The sequence below is a fragment of the Sitodiplosis mosellana genome, unplaced genomic scaffold, assembly GCF_009176505.1.
Source record: "Sitodiplosis mosellana isolate CC-2019 unplaced genomic scaffold, AAFC_SMos_1.0 Smas_scaffold_6167, whole genome shotgun sequence".
Lineage (NCBI taxonomy): Eukaryota > Metazoa > Arthropoda > Insecta > Diptera > Cecidomyiidae > Sitodiplosis > Sitodiplosis mosellana.
Genome location: NW_022601408.1, coordinates 4896665 through 4917614, shown reverse-complemented (window position 1 = coordinate 4917614; position 20950 = coordinate 4896665). Strand labels below are relative to the sequence as shown.

The 20950-nt window shown below is 35.8% G+C and overlaps 4 protein-coding genes across 13 annotated transcripts; 3 read left to right on the top strand and 1 right to left on the bottom strand.

Annotated features, from left to right (window-relative positions):
* Positions 1-20: 20 nt before the first annotated feature.
* LOC129575727 (dynein assembly factor with WDR repeat domains 1) lies at positions 21-1854 on the top strand. The gene is made up of 8 exons (XM_055459699.1): positions 21-55; positions 122-194; positions 274-477; positions 554-676; positions 743-1057; positions 1123-1426; positions 1491-1635; positions 1716-1854. Exons 2-8 carry the CDS (start codon positions 166-168, stop codon positions 1766-1768), a joined length of 1173 nt encoding a protein of 390 aa, XP_055315674.1. The 5' UTR covers positions 21-55; positions 122-165; the 3' UTR covers positions 1769-1854.
* A 113-nt stretch (positions 1855-1967) lies between these two features.
* On the top strand, positions 1968-3570 carry LOC129575730 (E3 ubiquitin-protein ligase TM129). Its single transcript, XM_055459702.1, has 4 exons — positions 1968-2465; positions 2605-2734; positions 2825-3079; positions 3150-3570. The coding sequence occupies exons 1-4, from the start codon at positions 2020-2022 to the stop codon at positions 3423-3425; spliced, it is 1107 nt and encodes a 368-aa protein (XP_055315677.1). The 5' UTR covers positions 1968-2019; the 3' UTR covers positions 3426-3570.
* Positions 3571-3921: 351 nt separating this feature from the next.
* On the bottom strand, positions 3922-5644 carry LOC129575733 (Golgi to ER traffic protein 4 homolog). The gene is made up of 4 exons (XM_055459707.1): positions 5518-5644; positions 5008-5407; positions 4835-4892; positions 3922-4582 (listed from the first exon to the last, which is right to left on the bottom strand). The coding sequence occupies exons 2-4, from the start codon at positions 5344-5346 to the stop codon at positions 4014-4016; spliced, it is 966 nt and encodes a 321-aa protein (XP_055315682.1). The 5' UTR covers positions 5347-5407; positions 5518-5644; the 3' UTR covers positions 3922-4013.
* A 133-nt stretch (positions 5645-5777) lies between these two features.
* Positions 5778-12401, top strand: LOC129575721 (phosphatidylinositide phosphatase SAC2). 10 transcript variants are annotated; one of them, XM_055459683.1, is made up of 16 exons: positions 5829-5917; positions 5993-6119; positions 6306-6534; positions 6596-6953; positions 7038-7159; positions 7234-7599; positions 7921-8090; positions 8174-8238; positions 8864-8956; positions 9106-9176; positions 9278-9490; positions 9596-9838; positions 9931-10247; positions 10318-11059; positions 11123-11273; positions 11382-12401. In XM_055459683.1, exons 2-16 carry the CDS (start codon positions 6023-6025, stop codon positions 11478-11480), a joined length of 3336 nt encoding a protein of 1111 aa, XP_055315658.1. In that variant the 5' UTR covers positions 5829-5917; positions 5993-6022; the 3' UTR covers positions 11481-12401. The 10 variants fall into 10 exon arrangements, with proteins under 10 accessions (XP_055315664.1, XP_055315665.1, XP_055315658.1 ...); XM_055459681.1 differs by having other exon boundaries at positions 9596-9844; XM_055459685.1 differs by having other exon boundaries at positions 5830-5917; positions 5997-6119.
* Positions 12402-20950: the final 8549 nt, after the last annotated feature.

Below are 20950 nucleotides of genomic sequence, written 5' to 3'. Positions count from 1 at the left end.
CGTTATTCAAACAACATGGAACTCAATCGAATTTATTTGAGATATTATCCACCAGGTTTAAATTTGTTCGAGTTTTGAAAAAAGAAGAAGGAAAAACAAATAAACTGCGTTTTAATTTTAGGAATTGGATTATCTTTTTCAAATGGACAAGTAGAGTACATCAAAATGATAGACTGTCTTGATTTGAGAATCAGGTACAATTTTCATAAAATGTAAATCACTTTCGGATATTCGTTCCTTTTCCTTTGTTATTTATTTTGACTTTATCATCAGCACAAATATAGAGCAAAAGGCTGTAGATATATGTGCAAACGAAGTGCTATTATGCGAAGAATACTTACCAGAGTTGAGAACATCACTGCGCAAACTGCAGAAAAAATTACATCTACCGGTCAAAAATAAATTCTACCATTTCAAATCATTGAAAACGAATCTATTCCCACTCACGAATGTTGCTTTCAATAAAGAAGGGAGCAGGTATAGATGATGAAACTCTCATAAAAATTGATGACCCAAATTGGTAATTAATATAGTAAAACGAAAATAAAACTAGTTGTGTTATAGGAAGTTATGATAGAACGGCCAGATTATGGAATGTTGAAACTGGAACGGAGCTAAACGTACTTCAAGGGCACAAAAATGCTGTTTTTGCCGTTCAATATAATTATCCGGCTTGGTAAATCAGAAAGAAAATGTTTGAAAATTTAAAAACGAACAATTATCTCAAGCATATTTCCAACAGCGATAAAATTTCGACCACTTCATTTGATAAAACTTCAAAATTATGGGCGACTTCGAATGGCACTTGCTTGCAAACATTTCATGGACATACTGCAGAAGTTGTTGCATCGGAGTTCAATCAATTATCAACGCTATTGGTGACCGCATCGATGGATTCAACCGCTAGGGTGTACGATATTGAAACTGGCATAGAAATTCATTCCTTTTTGAACCATGGTGGAGAAGTTATTGCTGCCCATTTTCACAAGAACGAAAATATAATTTTAACGGGATCATTCGATTCAAATGCATACTTGTGGGATTTAAGAACAAAAGAGTAATATAATGTGAGGAAAAAAAACGAAAACTGTTCGTCATTAAAATATCCTCTCCAATGTACAGCTTGATCATGCGGCTGGAAGGACATATGGCAGAACTCAGTAATTGTATTTGGAATTATGATCACTCGCTCATAGCAACTGGCTCAATCGACGCAACGGCACGTGTCTGGGATATCCGAGGGGGAATAAGTTCGTTATGCCATGTTATTGATGGTCACAACGATGAAGTACTTGACATTTGCTTCAATTACACTGGCACATCATTGGCTACGTGCAGTAATGATCACAGCTCCAAAATATGGAGTGTAAAAGACGATTTTCATTTAATTTCTACAATGTCTGGACATGAAGCTGAAGTGTCACGGGTGTGTATGTTTTTTCGTTGATCTTTTTTAGTTTGAAAATTGATTTTTTCCCCTAATGATAAAGGTAAGATTTAATCCTGCTGGGAATTTGGTGCTCACCGCATCAGCTGATAAAACAGCCCGAGTGTGGTTTACTGAAACCGGTATATGCTCACAAGTCTTAAGTGGGCACACAGACGAAGTGATTTCTTGCGAATTTAGTTATCCAGGTAAAATACAAAATTCGGACTTGATGAAATGAAGTTTGTAATGCAAGATGAAAAATTGGTTTTATCAAAACAATCTGTAGGAAATGCCATTTTAACGGCATCTAAAGATAACACATGTAAAATCTGGAGATGACACGACTGGTTTGATATGCTTGACCTCTCCGCATCAGATTAATTTGTACTTACGTGTGCAGCAAAAATTGCTCAAAGAAAAAAAAAACACACAATGCATACTCTAATATTTATATGAAATTAAATTTGAATATGTAAAAAAAAAAATTATCTAAATAAAGGCGTTTGTGTAGATATGAGATGCTGCCATCTAGAAATGACAGTACAGATGGCCGTCGATGTCATCAGCAGCAGCGGTAGTTAAAAACAAACATGCAAGAGGCAGAATTTGTTTTTAGTTTAGTTTTTGCTTTGTTTGCATTCGGAATTATTTACCCACCGACAGAATTTGAGTCAATCGGTCTGACGATAAATAATATCTTTGGCACATTCCTCGGCACTATCGAAATTGAATTTGTACAATATCAATTGAGGCGAACATGTTTGACACTGTTCATTCATACAATCCTGCCGACGTTGTATTGTGTTTGCTATCACCTCAAGTTTGGTGATTTGATTGAGTACGATGTACGCTCCTTTCCAAAATTTATTCTTTGGAATTCGTTTATTTTGTTTGCAATCGTTTTGCCCATAATCTCGGCTGGTATCATTTATTATTGGTGGAAAAATAACTATGCGATGCATCCGATTATACAAAATCTGCGGAAATATGGAAACGGGCAGCAAGCAGCTATCGACATCAATACAGAATACAGACGGTATACATATTTGCATTATTTCATTTGTAATTTTCAATAAAACGGATTTTTTTCTTTCTAAAATATCATTAAAAGCTATAGCTATGCCACGAATTGTTCAGAAAATATTTAATTTGCTGTATAATGCTCTCTTTTGCAGTGATGACAAAATATGCATGAAAACTAGTGCAGTACATTCAGTGGTCGCAACAGCAAATTGGATCATGAAGGTTGGTCATTATTCAGTGAATTGTGCCCACCAAAGCGACACGGCACTTATCGCAATTCGAGTAAGATAATGAAACTTTGGTTAAAATGAATAGAAAAAAAAACGTAGTAAATGTTGAACAATTTTTCTGATCAGAAATGTACATTTGTAGAGTGACTCACACGTCTTGAGCGAAGCTTCGACGGAAACGATACAATTCGTGAATATCAGGGTGAAGCCAACGCGACCGGGAGTCTCGGAATTTATAATCCGGATCAATGCACTGGACTTCAAAACTTTGCAGGATCGAATTACCAGGCCGATTGCCATATTAGATGGAGTTCAATTTAATCGAAGTGTTATAGATAGATTTATCGAAGTGTTCAAACAGCAAATTCGTCTGAATCCAACATACAAGACGAACGAGGTATCCTTATTTGATCAATATGCAAATTTAATATTGTATAAACATCACTCAATCTCTATTTTTCTCGCAGATAACGGACCAATGTTTTGCCTGTCAAAGCGCTCCACCAAATGTAAAACTGCAAAAAAATTGTACAGATGAACTAGTGGCTGGTAGCGAGCATACACACTGCGGTAATTGCTACTGTCGCCCAATGTGGTGTATCGAATGTATGGCAAAATGGTTCGCATCGAGACAAAACCAGCATGAAAAAGATATTTGGCTGCAACAACGTTGCACTTGTCCGATGTGTCGCTCTGTGTTTTGTATTTTGGATGTTAGTTACGTAGAATTAACAGATGAATGATGTGCCTACTACTATCAACTTCATTGAAATTATGGAAATTTGTGCATACTTTCTTTCATTTGAGAGTTTTTCAACATAACCACATTTGTAACATTTGTTCACTTTTATGGAAATAGATTATATTTCATGCCAATTTTGCCACGTATCCCCACTTGCTGGTTTTAATACTTCATGAAATTTGATTATGGCGATAATCGATTAAAGGTGTGATATGAAAACTTACTGAGAAATAAGCAAATCAAAGCACAACCCCAGATTGATGATTCATTTTACATTTTTTTATTATCGCATGTTAACTGTGGGTTAAAAATATAAATTGTTTCATTTTTGTTGAGAGCTTTCCAGCAACAACCATATGTTTTGGATATATGTTTTGTTTCGTTTCATCCAAGTTGCTCTGTTTCATCGATATTCAATATAAAATGAATAGATCAATTTGTGACCAATACATACTGTATAGTAGTTGACAGAATGTACAAAATACACGAGACAACCATTTTAGCTTCAGCTTATCCACGATTCAGTTTTATTGAAGAATACATTTTTTGACATTAATGTGTTATTTTCGTCACAATTCGAAAGAAAGTCCTAATCTAAATCGGCTTCAACTGATGAAGAGGTTGGATTTTCGTCGTCGTCCTCCTCCTCGAGGCCTTGAAATAGTTGATTTATCAAATCACCGAATATCCCATTATTTGCTCGTTGCGGTGGAGTTGGTGCGCCGAAAAATATGACTCCGATTTTCTCTAAATACTTTTCATAAGATGGATCACGGTCTAACGATGGTTTGTATAATTCGCACAGTTTCTTGAATATCGCCAATTTTCGGCTTTCAATAATTTTCAGTAGGAAAAATACGAAGTTCAGCAAGGGCATCACAAATGGTGGATCCGTTCGACTAATTTTTGGATGAAACTTAATGTATGTGTGAAATGTTTCAGCTGCTGATGTAATTTCTTTGAGACATAATTGTTGCAACACAACCTGAGCTATGAATAAGTCGATCTCTTTCGGATAGCCTTTAGTTTGACTCAATTCGATTAACATTTGACCACAACCGTTGCCATCTTTTGAGAGTAAGAAATGATGACGAGCTTGCTCCAAATTGCCTTCACTCCACATTAACTGCGCAATCACCTTGTGCATTGTCGGATGGCCTAGGGGATGATCACAAAGAAAATTAATTTATTATTAATTATTTTATTATTCGCCTCCAATCATAAGCGCCTGCGACAACAATGTTGAAATACATCACACTGTTGATTGTTGAATGTTGAGTCCGTCCGTTTCAATATTCACAGTTTTTGGAATGCTTTCCAATCAAGATTTTATGTGCAAGCTGTACCTTCTTGCTTTCTAATAATTTCTGATAGCTATTTGATACTCAAAGATCTACGATCTATTCTTACCTGTCGGATGGCCAATTTTATTTTTTGAAATTTCGCTACTCCATTTCACTGATTTAACCTGTATACGAATAAACGATAATACGTAAAATGATATACAAACAAAAATGAATTTTATCAACATTTCCAATCGTACATTTGCTTATTGCATTTGAATTTGCGAATCGCTTACTTACAAGCAAAGTCTCACGTTCAACTAAATTAGATGGAATCTTTCCCAATAATTTGCCCAGTCGGTGAATCCAAAATTCTGAGTCGTTCACTGTTGTCTTTTCTAACGTATCAACCACCAACAAACCCAAGTCAGCACCGCTACTATATTGGTCATTCTCTAACAGCCGTAGTGATCCATCGTACAAAAGTTCTAAACATTCGTCGAATCGTTTTTGCGACAAGTAGCGAAAATATAATGTTCGATACTTCTGATGGGCCTCGTAATATTTACCCGATCGCACAGACTCTTCCAATTTGGCCAGGACGCGTGTAACACCACGACACGACTTAGTTTGGGACATTTCAACTAATCCGAAGCACTTCGATACAAATTTTAGTTATTGGCGCAGATCGCAACTTCAACTGAAATATTTTTTTTTTCGTTTACTTCTTCAATATAATCCTCGTATGTATGATTTACTATATAGTGATTACAATAGAGAAAAAATAATATGAAGATTCGAGAAGTCTACCTGTCAAAAAATGTAGAAATTATGTTAAAAGTCCTTCAATGAAATGACACGCAAATAAAAATGTCTCTCTTCCAAAAAAAGCCTATTTCGATTGAATGTTCCATATTATTCGTTCATTTTACTACATTTATTCTGGTCTCATTTTATTTTGATTTTCATCAATAATAACCATTCAGAATTCACAGACATTAAAATTGTGTTTTTTAAACTAAAGCAATTCGCTCCAATTTTCTTCATTGCTGCCATTGCCATTGATTTCCATTCAGCGCCTATTCAATTCACTGCGCGAGACAAAGCCTATTGCTGCTAGCTGTCAGATCAGTTATACAATAATAATATTGACTGATAATAAATAGCTCATATATGTTTTTGTGTATTTTTTTGGTTGTCAAACAATGCTGTATGGAAACCAATCCGAATTTGAGCTAGTGATTTTGTATATTTAAATCAAATTAAATTCTGGTATTTGTTTCAGTTAGTCAGCCAGAAAGCCAGCCCGACAACTATGGAAGTATTGCAAACCAGCAATTATTACATTTTTGTGAAAAATGAGAAAACATTATGGTGGAATCGGACAACATCTGAATTCTCGATTAAAGCTGGTAATTCGTATGATACATTTATTTCCATAGAATTACCCATTGATATGAGAACTGGGCGTATATGATATAAAAAATGTATTTTCATTTAAATGTATGAATAAATTACATTTTCTTGTCATTTTTCATTGATGCACACGCACGAGTGATGAACACAGAAAAACTTTCATTCATTATGTTATTTTTCAGGCTGGGACTTATCTTCGGTGGATGACATAGAGTGTTTAGGACGATGTGATGGAATCATAGGAGTGATAAGCCTGCCTGGTGTATTGGATTCGCCTATTTTATTAATAATCAAAGAGTCAGCTTCCGTTGGAGCAATTTATGGAGCACAGTTAGTGTACAAAATTAAAAGTATTTGCATGTTGAGCAATGAAGAACCAGATTGCGAGTTGACTATATGTCCAAAACACAGGTATTTCGCTGATTTACATGAGACTAAATAAACTGGCCACTAACGTTTACACTTTTGTCAGGATGAAAAATTATACAGGTACAACGAATTCATCGAAGGGACGTTTATTTGATGGTTCACAATTGGTGAACAAAACGTGGGGTGCTGTCAAAATTGCTGGAAGTACAATAAAAACAACTACGCAGCAAGCGGCTGCTTTGGCTACCAATCAAATTCGCTCTAAACGAGTTGCTAAAGATCAACGAAAAATCGAGAAACAAATATTAGATGAAATTCACAAAATATTCGATGATTCAGATAGCTTTTATTATTGCCCCGATGCCGATTTTACGAATAATTTACAACGTAGAGATGCACAGGAGTATGACGACCGATTCTTCTGGAATAAAAATATGCTCAAAGATGTTTTAAAGTTGAATGTAGGTGTACTAACAATATTCATTTTGGTGGAATAAATATCCGGTTTGCTTATTAATGTGCGACAACTTATACCATAATTCAAGGATAACGCATGGGTACTACCGGTCATCCAAGGATTTGTGCAATTGGAACACTGTGCAATTGGCGATGATCACTTTAGCTTGGCTCTGGTCTCTAGACGTTCACGTTTCCGAGCTGGTACAAGGTAAAATCCACTGTATGATATTAAAAATGCTCGCCACACAGTGGCAACAATAATTCGTTTGCTTTTTTCGACAGATACAAACGTCGTGGTATTGATGAAAATGGACATGTTGCAAATTATGTTGAAACCGAGCAAATTTTATCATTCGGTGAACATCAAATGGCGTTCTTTCAAGTTCGAGGGTCTATTCCGGTTTATTGGAGTCAACCTGGCTACAAATATCGGCCACCGCCTCGTATAGATCGAGACGACAACGAGACGCAGATTGCATTTGCTCAACATTTCGATGAGGAATTGAAGATATACAAATCCATTTGCATAATTAACCTAGTTGAACAAAGTGGCAAGGAGAAAATCATGTTTGATGCATATGGAAATCATGTAGTGAAATACAACAACGATCATCTGATTTACGTCACGTTCGATTTTCATGAATATTGGTAAGCGAAAAGGATAACATGCATAAATGTATCCGATATATGTCACATTGAAAGAAGCAGTCCACTAGGCATGTGTATGCACGCTTCGCGCAGCTCATCGTTAGTGTGAAGAGTTCAACATGTACACGCCTTACGCTTGACACAACGTGCTAAAATGATATTTCTATCCCATATGAATATAAAAAATATCCCATAGTATTCTCTGTTGTATTCAATTGTTGAAGTGTATCCCAACTTGTTATGGGTGCTATAAACTAATGAACCATTCCTCATCCATTGAATTATTTTTTTAAAAAAATACTTTCTTCGTTTGTTCAAAAGCCGCGGGATGCGTTTCGAGAATGTTTCATCGCTGATTGAGGCTCTTGCCCCGGAAGCTGTTAAGATGAGCTTTCACTGGCGTGATGCCAAGGGGCCGATTTGTAATCAAAATGGGGTTTTTCGAGTGAATTGTATGGATTGTTTGGATCGTACAAATGTTGTTCAAACTGGTAATTATTACAACAGAAATTCACTTCAACTTGTTACCACATGAGCAAATTTTTCACAATTTTTCTTTCTAAAATTGATGCAGCAATGGGCCGTGCCGTTATGGAATCGCAGCTGGTTAAAGTGGGACTGATGCCTCCATATTCACAAGTTAGTATAACCTGTAACATACATGCGCGATTGGGGCGGGGGTGAGGGGTACAAAATATCATTCTGGGAAAAATCGTTTTCCTCGCGGGAGTACGATTTGCGGGCTTGGGAATGGATTTACCCTCCCAAAAGTGGATGTTGCTTGAGGTATTTTAACGAGATCTATCGATTAAGACTATCTCCGTTTCTTTCCGAACCCCCCTGATCCCCTAACCTGTATCGATTCTCCTACAGATGCATTATCTCAAAAGAGGGGGAGGATCAAAGGGCAACGGGGGTACTTCCAATCGATAGATCCCATCAAAGTAGCCTAAAACCTCGCTTGAGAGTATGGTTTTTGGGTATAAGGGAATTTTTATAGCACTTTGATGAGATTTATCGATTGGAAGTATTCGTCAAAAGTATCCGACAGTAAGAATAGCACCGACTTAATTCTTTCAAGTACTCTTAAGTACGTTTATGTACTTAAAAGATACTTGATTGAGGATTGAAGAAAATAAAGATTTATACAATCCAGAAGAAATAAGTTCACCCCCTCCTCTGTCCATGTATGACCCGAAACCTTCGTACAAAATCAATGATTCATTGAATGTTTTGTATTTGCTGTTTTGCAATCTGTATACAGGTTCCTGATCAATTGAAAATACCTTTTATGTTGCTGTGGGCAAATAACGGAGATATAATTAGCCGTCAATATGCCGGTACAAATGCTTTGAAGGTATGAATATTTCATGTGATCATGTTAAAAAAAAAGATTGAACTGTTCATTTTTGGCAAAAGAATTAAATCGAACTTTGATGAATGACCGTTGCGTCCGCTGTCAGTATTTCAAATGAATTAATTTCTTTGAATGTTTTCATGATTTAGGGAGATTATACGAGAACGGGAGAACGAAATTTAGCTGGATTGGTCAAAGATGGAATGAATTCAGCTAATCGGTACGCATTAAATTTAATTAATTTAAAACATGGAGATTTATGGATGTTGAAATATATTCCTTATATATATGCTCGCTAACATCGTGATTCATCATTTGTAGCTATATAATTCAAAATTTCTATGATACATTTCGTCAGAGCATGATCGATTTGATGCAAGGCAATATTACGCGAAGAGATGAGCTTCAATTTAATGAAACTCTCAAAGTGTTGGCGTCAATAGCTGAATCTCCTATTGAAATGTCTAATTTTTATCATTATGGAGCATTAAACAATGAACTTCAATTGACTGAATCAATTCTTAAATCAACAAGGTGGCTCAAGCAAGTCAATTGTGTTTAAAAACATATAAAGCTACAATTGTTGAATCGTAATATTAATTTCAAAGATATTTCCCCTGACACCTTTTCTGTTCATAGCTACTATCTAGCACGATTTAAGGACTCTTTTCGACAAGATACAATTGACGTAATGCTTGGGAATCCTGTTTCAACGGAATCATTGTTAAATATGGACACTCAAAATCTAATTGAAGAAGATGTCACAGAGGCCTCTGAGGCGTGTGATCATGCACGTCAGTTGGTTGAAGACTGTCGACGCATGCTTCTTGGTTTAACTGAATTACCAATGGGATCATGGGGTCTCATTAATGCTGATCCAATGTATGAGTAAATTGCGATTTTACTTTTCCCAACTCACTCTTGTACTCTAGCCATATATTTTTATTCATGAAATTTTAAACTCATTTCTTTAGTACGGGAGACGTCAATGAGACAGAGGTTGATACAATTTTGCTCCTCACGGCTGAATGCTATTTAATCGCTGAATATGATTCAAATATGGACAAAGTTGTTCGATTTGAGAAAGTTGCACTTGAAAACATCACAGAAATTGAATTGGGCTGGTACCAGCATTCGAAAATCTTTCAAATTACCCCAACACCAAATTTTTGCCTTCGAATCAGCTATTCCGTGGATGGAATCGATCAATTTTATCACATGTTACGATCAGCATCATTACGATTCTTCAACACCGTTGCAGTTGTTATAAAAACACAGGAAGAGATCATAGGTATGGGCTATTTTTTTTACTTCATTTTGTGATTAAGGTAATTATTTTTTCTCCCAAATTTCATATGAAGAATCTTTGGCTGCTATTGTGGACTGTTTTCGAATGGCGTTGGAAAACTGCGGAAATGATCATGTCAAATTCACAAGTGGTGGCCAGATAAAGCGCAGAAAGAGTCGAACGCACACACTAGACATTCCAAATGGAATGCAACGGAATTTATCTGAGTCACAACTCGTACAAGCTGGATCGAAAGCGGTTAGCAATGTTGCTGAACAGTTCTCCAAACTAGGTCATACATTCAATCCGAAAATTTTGACGGGAAAGAAAAACATTCCGGCAAGCAATAGTACCGTGTCTTCGGCCGACGAGGTATCCGCGGCAAAATATACCGTGCAAGTGGTACATGATGACAGTATATGCAGTAATGCAGAAAACAGTGTAATAGATTCGACTATCGTATGCGAGTCCTCAAGCAAATATAACGATAATTCATTCCTACAAAGTGTTGGAATTGTTATGGTCGATGCAGCCGAAATGGCAGAAACACAAAACCAATCAGAGATACGCAAGCCGAGCAATAATAAAAACTTAGAAAATGTAGCTCGCATCTCAATTTCTTCGGTGACTGATAACGTAAAACTACCACCAGAGATGCTTGAAATAAAAGATATATCGGACAAATCACCCGCAACACCTGAAATTAACGTCCAAGAAACTGACGACAAATACGAGAAGAATAATGGGTTGAAAATGTGTCACAGTTTCGCTGATATGAGAAGTAGTGATTCAACATTTGGTGAAGACCTTTCAAGGTAACTTGGTTGGATATTAAAATTTAGTTGCACGAATTTAAATTTAAAAAATCATTGTTCTAGTGGTTTGTCGGCTAATCGAGACTTGAAACTACATCTGCCTAACTCACAAAGTGAAAATGCTATAAAGCAGTTGAAGACACTAACAAGTCCACTATCAAAATTTGCTGCCAATCTTGGCAGTGCCCTGGACCCCCGAAAATATGGATCGAAGGTAATAATAGATTTTTTTTTTCCCAACAAGTGAACATTTTCATGGTTGTATGCATACACAAATCAATTTCGAAAATTAACGTGGCAAATTTCCTCTTTAATTTTGCAGACGAGCATAAGCGAGACGCAACCCGATCCTTTGGAAAAAGAAAAATTGCAAGAAAAATGGGAGGCAAGCAATTGTAAAACGAAATTAATAGCATTATAAGCGATGTATATTGTGAGCACTGCAATGACCACTTATTTTTTCGATATAGCGATTTATAGTCAATTCAGATAAATTTAAACTCGACAGTATCATTCTAACACGCATTTTTGTGAGTAAACGAAAAAGAAACAAAACCATTTATCATTTGCTTACATCGCATTCGAAATTATTAAGGTACCTGAGCTAGATAGTACTGATTTATTACGATGTGATCAGAGTTGAGATTTCCATTTTTCAGCTTTGCTCTTGGTATGCTTTACTTTAAAAATTCTGGATTAGCCCGCGTGTGGAAAAACAATAAGATTGCATAGAAGATTTGTAGATGGAGATTGATGAACTGTGGATATTTTATCTCAGGTCTTGAGGGAACAGATTTTATGATTTTTGTACATGCCTCGGGGCTCATAGATAATCGCTTATAGTGTTGAGTGCGTTCAGAGTTATAAATCAAATTTATACAAATATTGTGGGTTGACATAGCAAAACCAATAACTAAAAGTGTACATTCAGCACTTCCTGTCTTGGTCATTTACGAATACGATGCACGCTAATATGAATTAGTGGAGACGAAAATCAGATTTCAAATCTATATCTTATTTTCATCTTCACTAATTCCGATGTCACAACTTGTGTGGAATCAATCATATTAAACGCCATTTAAGTCATGATGTTTTTGTTCAAATGTATTCAATTCGAACGCTTGAAAAACGTTCAACAATCTTAGCCTATGTAGTATTATTAGTTCATATTTCATGCGCTTGGAGGCGCCAACATCATGGCAAATGCTCAAGTATATAATTGCATACATTACAACATTGTGAGTCTACAAATTCATATTTGATAAGACGCAAAAGAACGTATGTTTTTCGACTCCAAATATGAATAGAGAAAGTATGCATTCGCGTTTATTTTATTTACTCATTTATTTGGTTTCTTCATGTGTGCCCAGAATATCTACAGTGATTTTAATTTCTAGTTAAATGACATTGCTGATTTATGACCATATTGCAGAGTATTTACTATAGTAGATTCTTAGTGGTGCACGGTCAGAACCATAAGGAGGGGGGTAAATTATTATTTTTTCGCGGAAAAATAATTGAAGACTCAAAAACGGTCGTCACTTTTGGAAATCAATTCAATCTAGTGTAAATTTCCGAAATTTCCTCCGCGAAAAAATTTATGGCCGGGAGGTGCCGAGAAAAAAAAATTCAAGTGAGGGGGTTGACCGGTGAATTCTTTGACGTCTTATAAATAGATATAGATGTATCACTGTGTCAAGGTGCGAAGTTTGCATTTGCAGGAATTTGATGTTATTACTCACTCAGAATTACTTCGGCGACATGTACGACTTGTATTGGTAATTTTACAGATCACCACCATTACTATTGGCGAGCATAGTGATTTTATTTGCATTGTATCGGCTCTGCTGTGCGACAATATTACCAATAGTATTTTGTAAACTGTGTAACAAATTAGTATTGGTAATAGTATATGGTCGTACATGTCGCCGAAGTAATTCTGAGTGAGTACACTATTACGATTCTATTATGAAATTAATTATGGAAAAAAAAGTATTGCACACACAAAAAGTATTTATGACAAATAGTTAAACCGAGTCAAACAATACATTTAATGGTATTGGCATATACAAATTCGATAGAATTCATCGCAAAAGTAGATGTCAGCACCATTGAACATATGGTTATGTTTCCTATGTGTGTATTTATAAAAAAGTTTACATTTTAACACACACATGCTAGATTTGTACTTCATTCCAGTGTTTGGCAAATACAAAAAAAAAATCATCTAGATAAAGATAAGATAAATGTGGTTGGTCTCTCACCAAATCTATCTAGATAAGATATGAGATATTATCTACTCGAAGATATCTTATAGATAAGATATCTTTGCCAAACACTGCTTCATTCCCAAATGTATTTTTTAGTTTGTATCTTTTTTAGTTAATCATGGATTTGTATCTTTTAGAAGGATATATTCTGAGAAGAAATATAACATTTCCATAGCTAATGATAAATTTTGGCAATTATCAGTACCATTCTTCTCTTCATAAATTGTCCTTTTCGGAGTTACAGTTCCTGTCACAAACCATGTATTTGATTCAAGGCTGTATAATGCTGCATTTGGTGTGCAAAATGATATGTTTTCTTAGAAAAATTGCACATCGAATGAAAAATTGCACACCATGTATACTAATATGATTAATTTAGTATATGGGTTCATTTTCGTTCCAAATTAAATTCAAAGAGAGAAAAGTTACCAATTTTTGTCCTTTAATTTGTTGCAAACCTTATGCTTTGCTGGCCAGAGAAATCCAGCATTCTTCAGTGAATATTAGGGTTTGGATATGTGTATATATTATGGATGTAAATATTTATTTCGTCGGATTATCAGTTTTCTAAAAGATGTCATACTGATTTTCAGCTAGTCTGAAAGTCCCATAGTCAGTGTCTTCAACCACACTGATAAATGTTCCACGTGGATTTCAGTCAATTAATTAAAATTACCTGTCATTCGGTGAATTCTCTTCATTTTATTGAAATAAAATTTTAAATCGCATTTATGGTGAACAAGAGCGTTTCATTCTCGAAAAGATTAACTGAGTGTTTTTTCCAAGGGTGAATTTTTTGCCTGAAATATTTGAACATGTATATGATGGCATTGTTGCAGAGTAATCATCGTTTGATATATCGATTTGTGTGGTTCATTTCACCTACTTCTTTATATTTAAAAACCTAAGGAGTTATTGGGTCTGGGAATTAATCGTGTCGATTTTTCAAAAGATGGCGTAACTTTGCATGGTTGTATCGGGCAATACTTTTTTCTTTTTCACATGAGTGGCCTAGTGTCAAACTACAAAAATCATCATCTATCATTTCATCGAAGTTTGGATAAACATTTTTTTTTGCGCCTTAAATATGTCAAATTTTGTACCGAAAAAGCAACATTTCCCGCAAGCATTAATTTTTTGCTTTCATTTGAAGAAAACTGCGGCTGAAGCGCATCGAATGTTGGTGGAAGCCTATGGTGAGCATGCTCCATCGGAACGTGCATGTGAACGGTGGTTTTCACGGTTCAAAAGTGGTGTTTTTAGCACGGAAGACAAGGAACGTCCCGGCCAGCCAAAAAAGTTTGAAGATGCGGAATTGGAGGCATTGCTCGATGAAGATTCGAGTCAAACTCAAGATGAGCTTGCCAGAGCATTGAATGTTGACCGAAGCACTGTTGGATATCGTTTAAGGGCCCTTGGTTTCATTCGCAAGTTGTCAAATTGGGTACCACATGAATTGACGCCAGCGCAAGCTGAAAGGCGTTTAGTGACTTGCGAAATGCTGCTCGTAAGGCACAAAAAAAGAGGTTTTCTGTATCGAATTGTCACTGGTGACGAAAAATGGATTCATTACGATAACCCCAAGCGCAAAGCATCGTATGTTAAGCCCGGCCAACCAGCAACATCACAGCCAAAATAAGAAATTCACGGCGACAAGGTAATGCTGTCTATTTGGTGGGATGAGGAGGGAGTGGTGTATTATGAGCTGCTGAGAAGTGGTCAAACCATCGATGGGCCTTTCTACCGACAACAATTGATACGTTTGAAACAAGCTATCAAAGAAAAACGCACGAAATGGGAGACCAGAAAAGAGACATTGATTTTCCTACATGACAATGCTCGGCTACACATTGAGAAATCGGTCAAAAACTACTTGGAAAATAGCGGATGGGAAGTTTTGGCTCACGCCCCGTATAGCCCAGACCTGGCTCCTTCCGACTACCATTTGTTTCGATCGATGCAAAACCATATGGACGGAGAGCGGTTCTCTTCAGTTGAAGAAATCCAAAATTGGCTCGATGCATTTATAGCCTCAAAAGATGAGGAATTTTTTAAGGCAGGCATCCGTCAATTGCCCACATTGTGGCAGAAGGTCATCGCTTCCGATGGACAATATTTTGATTGAAATGTAATTTCATTTTGGTATTCAAATAAATGTTTGAAAATTTAAAAAAATCGACAAAACTAATTCCCAGACCAATAGTTAATTTGAATGCAACGATTTTTTTCCCTATAAACTTCTTGCGAGTCAAACGAATGAAGGGCGTGTCAATTTGAGTGTGATATACGAATTTATATTAATCCAAATCAAGCTACAGGCAAAAGCAAAATACAGAACACAAAAGACAATTCTTATCCAAAAGAAAAGTATTTATCACATATTATACATAAGTCTACTTGTGCCATTATCGGATATTGTATTTGGAGTTTCCATCTTCTCGATCGTATAATACGAATCGTGCAAAACACAATTGCATTTATATTTATGTTGTCCTTGTTTACGGCAGATAGAAACGATTTAACAATCCATGGAGAAGAAAAAGAAAAAAATATACGATTGAACCCAGAAGGATCGAGTACAAGAGTGATAGAGAAAGCGAATCGTTTAGTATTAGAACTATAATAGATGAACGGCGTGAGGTTAATTTTCCGGACGAATTGTTTTTCTCATTTTTCGTTCTCGTTTTCGTCTTCTTTCCCCATTGTTGAATGGAACGAAGATAATGCTCGCGTTCGAGTTAAGTACACACATGCACAGACATAATGGAAAACCATTACCAACACTTTGTGTGACTAGAAAGTCAGTGGCAGCAGTACCACAGCAGCCGATACGAAATTCAGAAGAAAAAAAGTGCGCGCCAACCATGAGTCTCCAAGTGGTAATTTGGCTTTTGCATCGTTGTAAGTATAAACGATATTCAAGCAGATAATGTATGTACGAATTTTGCAAGCACGAAGAATATGAAACTTGTAAGAGGAAATGAGATCGAAAATTGGTCTATTCATGTTTTACGATTTTGGAAAAATCGCCGAGAATAATCAAAAAATTACGATGAAGTCAAACGGATAGAACTGAACAAAGATGAACTGAATCGTGAATGAAGAAGGAGGAAGGAGGCAGAAGTTAAGCAAATTTATTCTAAATTGTGCTAATTAGGAAAGGTTGATCCATTTTTTTTCGCGCTAGATAACTTACAAAGTTAATGGTTGATAATTTATTATCGCTGTGCCCTGCATTAGCTGCAAAAGTATCTCGTTTTATTTCCATGTTAACTTACGTCGATTCGAATAACTAAATTCAAAAGTCAGTCGGCAAAAATAACATGAAAAAATAGGGAAGGGTTGCTACTGTAATTGTTCGAACGCACCAAGCATTGCATTTCATATTTCATGTCATTTTGATTTGTTGCACATTAACAGTTGTTTTCAGTTATGTTTATCGGAACAAACGGTATGTTAGGACCCAATTTCACTGCAACAAATACGTATTTGACTCAACATTGTTGTTAAAAATATCGAAATGCATGCAGGGAGGAAACATAGATACATGGAAAGAGAGTAAACAGCAGCGGAACACGATGCGGTATGTTCTTTAAAATGAAATTTTCCCTAATTCAAACAAAGTGATTGCGATAATCTCACTTCAGGAAAAAAGATGGTATCACGTCGTTCTGCTCATGGACATGTTTTCGGTATGTTGTGTGCTCTTGGTTGAGGCAGTAGTAGTAGTTGCAACCACACCACCATTACACCATTACACCAATACCATCGACAGTGAAGTCAGCGGAGATGAACGACGAAAATGTTAGCAGGTGTTAGCAGTGTGGAAATTATTCCCATTGAGTATTTTCCATATTATTTCTATTTAAATATTAAACATCATCATTTCTGTTGTATTTTTATCGTCGTATTCATAATTAATGACCCGATAAGATGTACTGTGAGTTTCGCAGTTTATTCTATGATTTTGAATATTTCCACCGTCTACAATGTGATATCCGTTTCATTTATAGCACGCCTGTTTTCTCACTTTCTTTTTAAGTATATCTCTCTGGCTGTTTATTGCTCCATATACTCTCGTTTATATCAGTGAAACGCAAAATATATTACCAGTAATGTCTTGACTCACTGCTTTTTGTCAGGAAATTTTTGAGAGCAAGTATTTGTGCAATAGACTAAATGACAACGTATTAGTTTCTTGACGTAAAACTGATTTCGAAGTTCGTTCAAAACTGAAAATTTTAAATTCTTTGTTTTTGACGAATAACGAAACAAGTCAACCTACTGACTCAGGGGTTGTTAATTTTAATTTGAAGAGAAAAAAGTTTCATGTGTAGATAGTTCTACGGACGAATAGCACCCGAATTAGCGCACTTATCGTTTGAAATAACGTAACTGCTCGACTTTCCCAAAATTAGCGACGCAATGATTTGCGATGTGCGCTTACCCTGATAATATAATAATAATTATTATTAACGCATTCAAATCAAAATACAATTTAAAAAGCAAACACTGGAAAACAGAGTCTCTTCAAATAAATGTAATCAGGAGGAAAAACATAGCGCATAAAGCCACCGTCAAATCAAATCGACCCCTCTTAAACCAGATGCTAGAGTAAATATTCTTACACCAAATCAAACACACGCACTCGCACATGCAAATATTTGTTTGCCTGTGAATCCATTAAAGAGTAAGTACTTTTCGATATGAAATAGACGCACGCTCTTTTGCTCGTCTCCCATCATTGTGGCAATGTATTTGAACACATTACATGGCCAAATATACGTTCAATTCCACAATCATCCGAAAAAACACCGTTCATATATCGGCTCAAAGACGAAATCATTTCTGTTTGGATTCCATCGTCAATTGTATAAATATTTGGTGCACGATAACTAAAATCGTGCACATACGATTTTTGCATAAGTACGAATAACGGCGCATGCATAATGTATTTAGTATTTGGTTGGGAGTGTAAGAAAAGTTCGTTTGAATGAGACAGAGAACAAAGACGAGAGAGAGAGAGAGAGAGAGAGAGAGACCGAGAGAAACGTACGAATGAAGTGCTGAATGCAAATGCATTTTTTCTTCTATGTGCGTTTCGTCCAAATAAGTGGTGAATATTTTTGCCAATGTTTTCGTATGACCGTGCGTACGTGAGTGCGCCATGTCCCACGAGAGATCCGATCGACAAAAAATCATTGATGTTTGAAATTGGTTAGTATATACCAGGCGTTTATGGGTTATTATACGAGTAATTTGATTAGAACTGGTATTGGTTTGATATTACAGCAAACGTCATGGGAACATCATAAACAAAATCAGGTCTCTCTACCGATACGCTGCAATCTTTTTGATGGTACATGAAAATCTGCACCAGTCACAAGCATTGCATTCGAAATGTTGAATGGCTGTAAAAGCACTGAAAGGCGATTGAATAAATTGTGTATTCTTCTAACCAGTTCGAATTATGTTATGCATGCAGAAATTGAATATGCAAAAGAAAGCCTATTAAAATCCATGCGTTTACGTTCAGTTTATCATTTTGCTTGAATGAAGTGCTGCGCAATCAAGGATCATAAAATATATGGAAAATTCATTTATAATGGATGCTTTTCAAAATTGAACTTCATATGAGTCGCATGAAGCTTTTAATTAAAAAATGGGAAAAAGTGAAGTCGTTAAACACTCCATTAAGGTATTCATTTCTAATGGTGTTTTACGAAAGTGCGAAAAATGGAATTGGGCACAGTTTGCTTGAACATTTCAACCACGATCATTACGTGTATCCATTTCTATTTGATAAAAATATTTTTTTCAAACAGAAAATAAACGACTTGCCGCAAACTTCATTAATATTAATAACTCTGAACAAACAACTGATGAACAGAAAAAACAATTCTTCAACAAAACACAATTATTTTTTATTGCTTTTTTGTACTCGTAGTTCTTTGAACAATGCAATTTTCGCGGTAACACAACAAACAGCAATAGGAGTAAATAACGTGACAAAATAAGGGGCTATGTAAAAGTTAGAGCATGTATTACGATAACTGAGTGTAATTCGAGTAGTTCTAGCGCCGCGATGTACCATTTTTCATAATTAAGGTTATTATTTCTGTCAACATCATTGCTATTTGCATTTAGGTTTTGTTGCTAGTGTGATACATACATCGAATCAAAATTAGGAAAAGAAAATGTGTTCAGAATTCATAAAAAATTTATTTTTTCCAAGTGGAACAGAACATTTTTAATTCTGTAGTTTTTCGACAAGTTTTACCGTGGCTTCAACTCGCATTCAGATCACTTTCAAAGTCATTCGATTAGAATCTAATTATGGACTGGTGTTTAATTTAGGGTTCCGCAATTGTATAGATGGCACATTAAATTGGCCGAACCTCGGCCATTTAACGGTTCTAATGTCGTTGGACCCCCTACGAATACACAGTTTTACCGTTGAAAATTGTTGATTCTTTTAATTTATTTCATACCCTCCAGTAAATGTCAAACCATCCACCATACGCGCACAATCTAATTCATAATGTAAAATGTACAAAGCAAATATACAGAGAGTCTATGGTTTGTTATAATGTTTGCATGCACCGTTATCCCTGTGAGCTCACGCATACATATACATATACGCTTGGGATTGAAGAAGACAAAAAAAGTGAGAATGGAAAAAACATTCAACCAAAAAAGAACTAACAATAACAGTTTGTACAAAACAGCAGTAGTAACAACAACAACAACGGCAGTAGTAGCAGCAACAGTATCGAACAAGCATTACCGGTACACTGGTTTAATTGTTTACAATGTGGCGTTGTAGTAAACAAAATAGTATGCACAATATTTGGTAGCACATTCAATCGCGATCTCATGGGTATTTATTGTACAATTATACAATAAAAATGATGCTACACTAAGCCGCAACAGTAAAGTGACGCACGTGTTCAAATTAGTTTCAAATTAAAATCAATTCCTTTCGCTAAATGCGGCGGCTTCATAACAATAAAGCATGTACAATGCTCAATGGCTGAATCCATCTCGTCGATTTTCCGATACTATGCAACACGATTGGTATCAATGTTTCTTTTTTCCACATTGAAATTGATGTCGAATTTAATAAATGGAGCAACAATCACAATAGATATGTACTTTTCCGCCGGCGATGCTTGTATTTGTCAACGTTAACATGAGATGTCTCGGAGTTTGATATTTTGGATTTCTGTTCCTAAGTTTTTTTTTCCAAACTCAAACACCATCAACGCAAAACACGTGCTCGTCTATTAAGTTTGGAAAATGAGTGTGCAGGGACATAATGTGACTTTCATTATGACCATTATTGAGCTTCCACACTCTGGAAATTAGATAGGAAACTTGTGTACCAATATATTTACATAAAAAATCACGAAATAATCGAGGCCAATACATTTCACTCAAACTTTGAAATATACATGTATGTACTTTCATATATTGTTTGTATATTTTATGCGAAAATATTCGGTCAAAGCGGTAGAACGTGTGCAGTTTTCATAAAGATCACATCACGTCATTCGTTAAATAACGATAATCGAATCGCCAATTGTTTTCACATAATGGGCAATCCATCTTTCTCGACTGA

Coding starts and splice junctions, on each gene's coding strand:
- LOC129575727 (XM_055459699.1), top strand. CDS start 166: ATGATAGACTGTCTTGATTTGAGAATCAG. Junction 1,427..1,490: donor ATGAAGCTGAAGTGTCACGG/GTGTGTATGTTT, acceptor CTAATGATAAAG/GTAAGATTTAATCCTGCTGG. Junction 1,636..1,715: donor TTGCGAATTTAGTTATCCAG/GTAAAATACAAA, acceptor AACAATCTGTAG/GAAATGCCATTTTAACGGCA.
- LOC129575730 (XM_055459702.1), top strand. CDS start 2,020: ATGCAAGAGGCAGAATTTGTTTTTAGTTTAGTTTTTGCTTTGTTTGCA. Junction 2,466..2,604: donor ATCAATACAGAATACAGACG/GTATACATATTT, acceptor TCTCTTTTGCAG/TGATGACAAAATATGCATGA. Junction 2,735..2,824: donor CGGCACTTATCGCAATTCGA/GTAAGATAATGA, acceptor GTACATTTGTAG/AGTGACTCACACGTCTTGAG.
- LOC129575733 (XM_055459707.1), bottom strand. CDS start 5,346: ATGTCCCAAACTAAGTCGTGTCGTGGTGTTACACGCGTCCTGGCCAAA. Junction 4,893..5,007: donor TTGAACGTGAGACTTTGCTT/GTAAGTAAGCGA, acceptor ATTCGTATACAG/GTTAAATCAGTGAAATGGAG. Junction 4,583..4,834: donor TAAAATTGGCCATCCGACAG/GTAAGAATAGAT, acceptor ATCATCCCCTAG/GCCATCCGACAATGCACAAG.
- LOC129575721 (XM_055459685.1), top strand. CDS start 5,881: ATGTTTTTGTGTATTTTTTTGGTTGTCAAACAATGCT. Junction 9,491..9,595: donor TCAATTCTTAAATCAACAAG/GTGGCTCAAGCA, acceptor TTCTGTTCATAG/CTACTATCTAGCACGATTTA. Junction 11,060..11,122: donor TTTGGTGAAGACCTTTCAAG/GTAACTTGGTTG, acceptor TCATTGTTCTAG/TGGTTTGTCGGCTAATCGAG.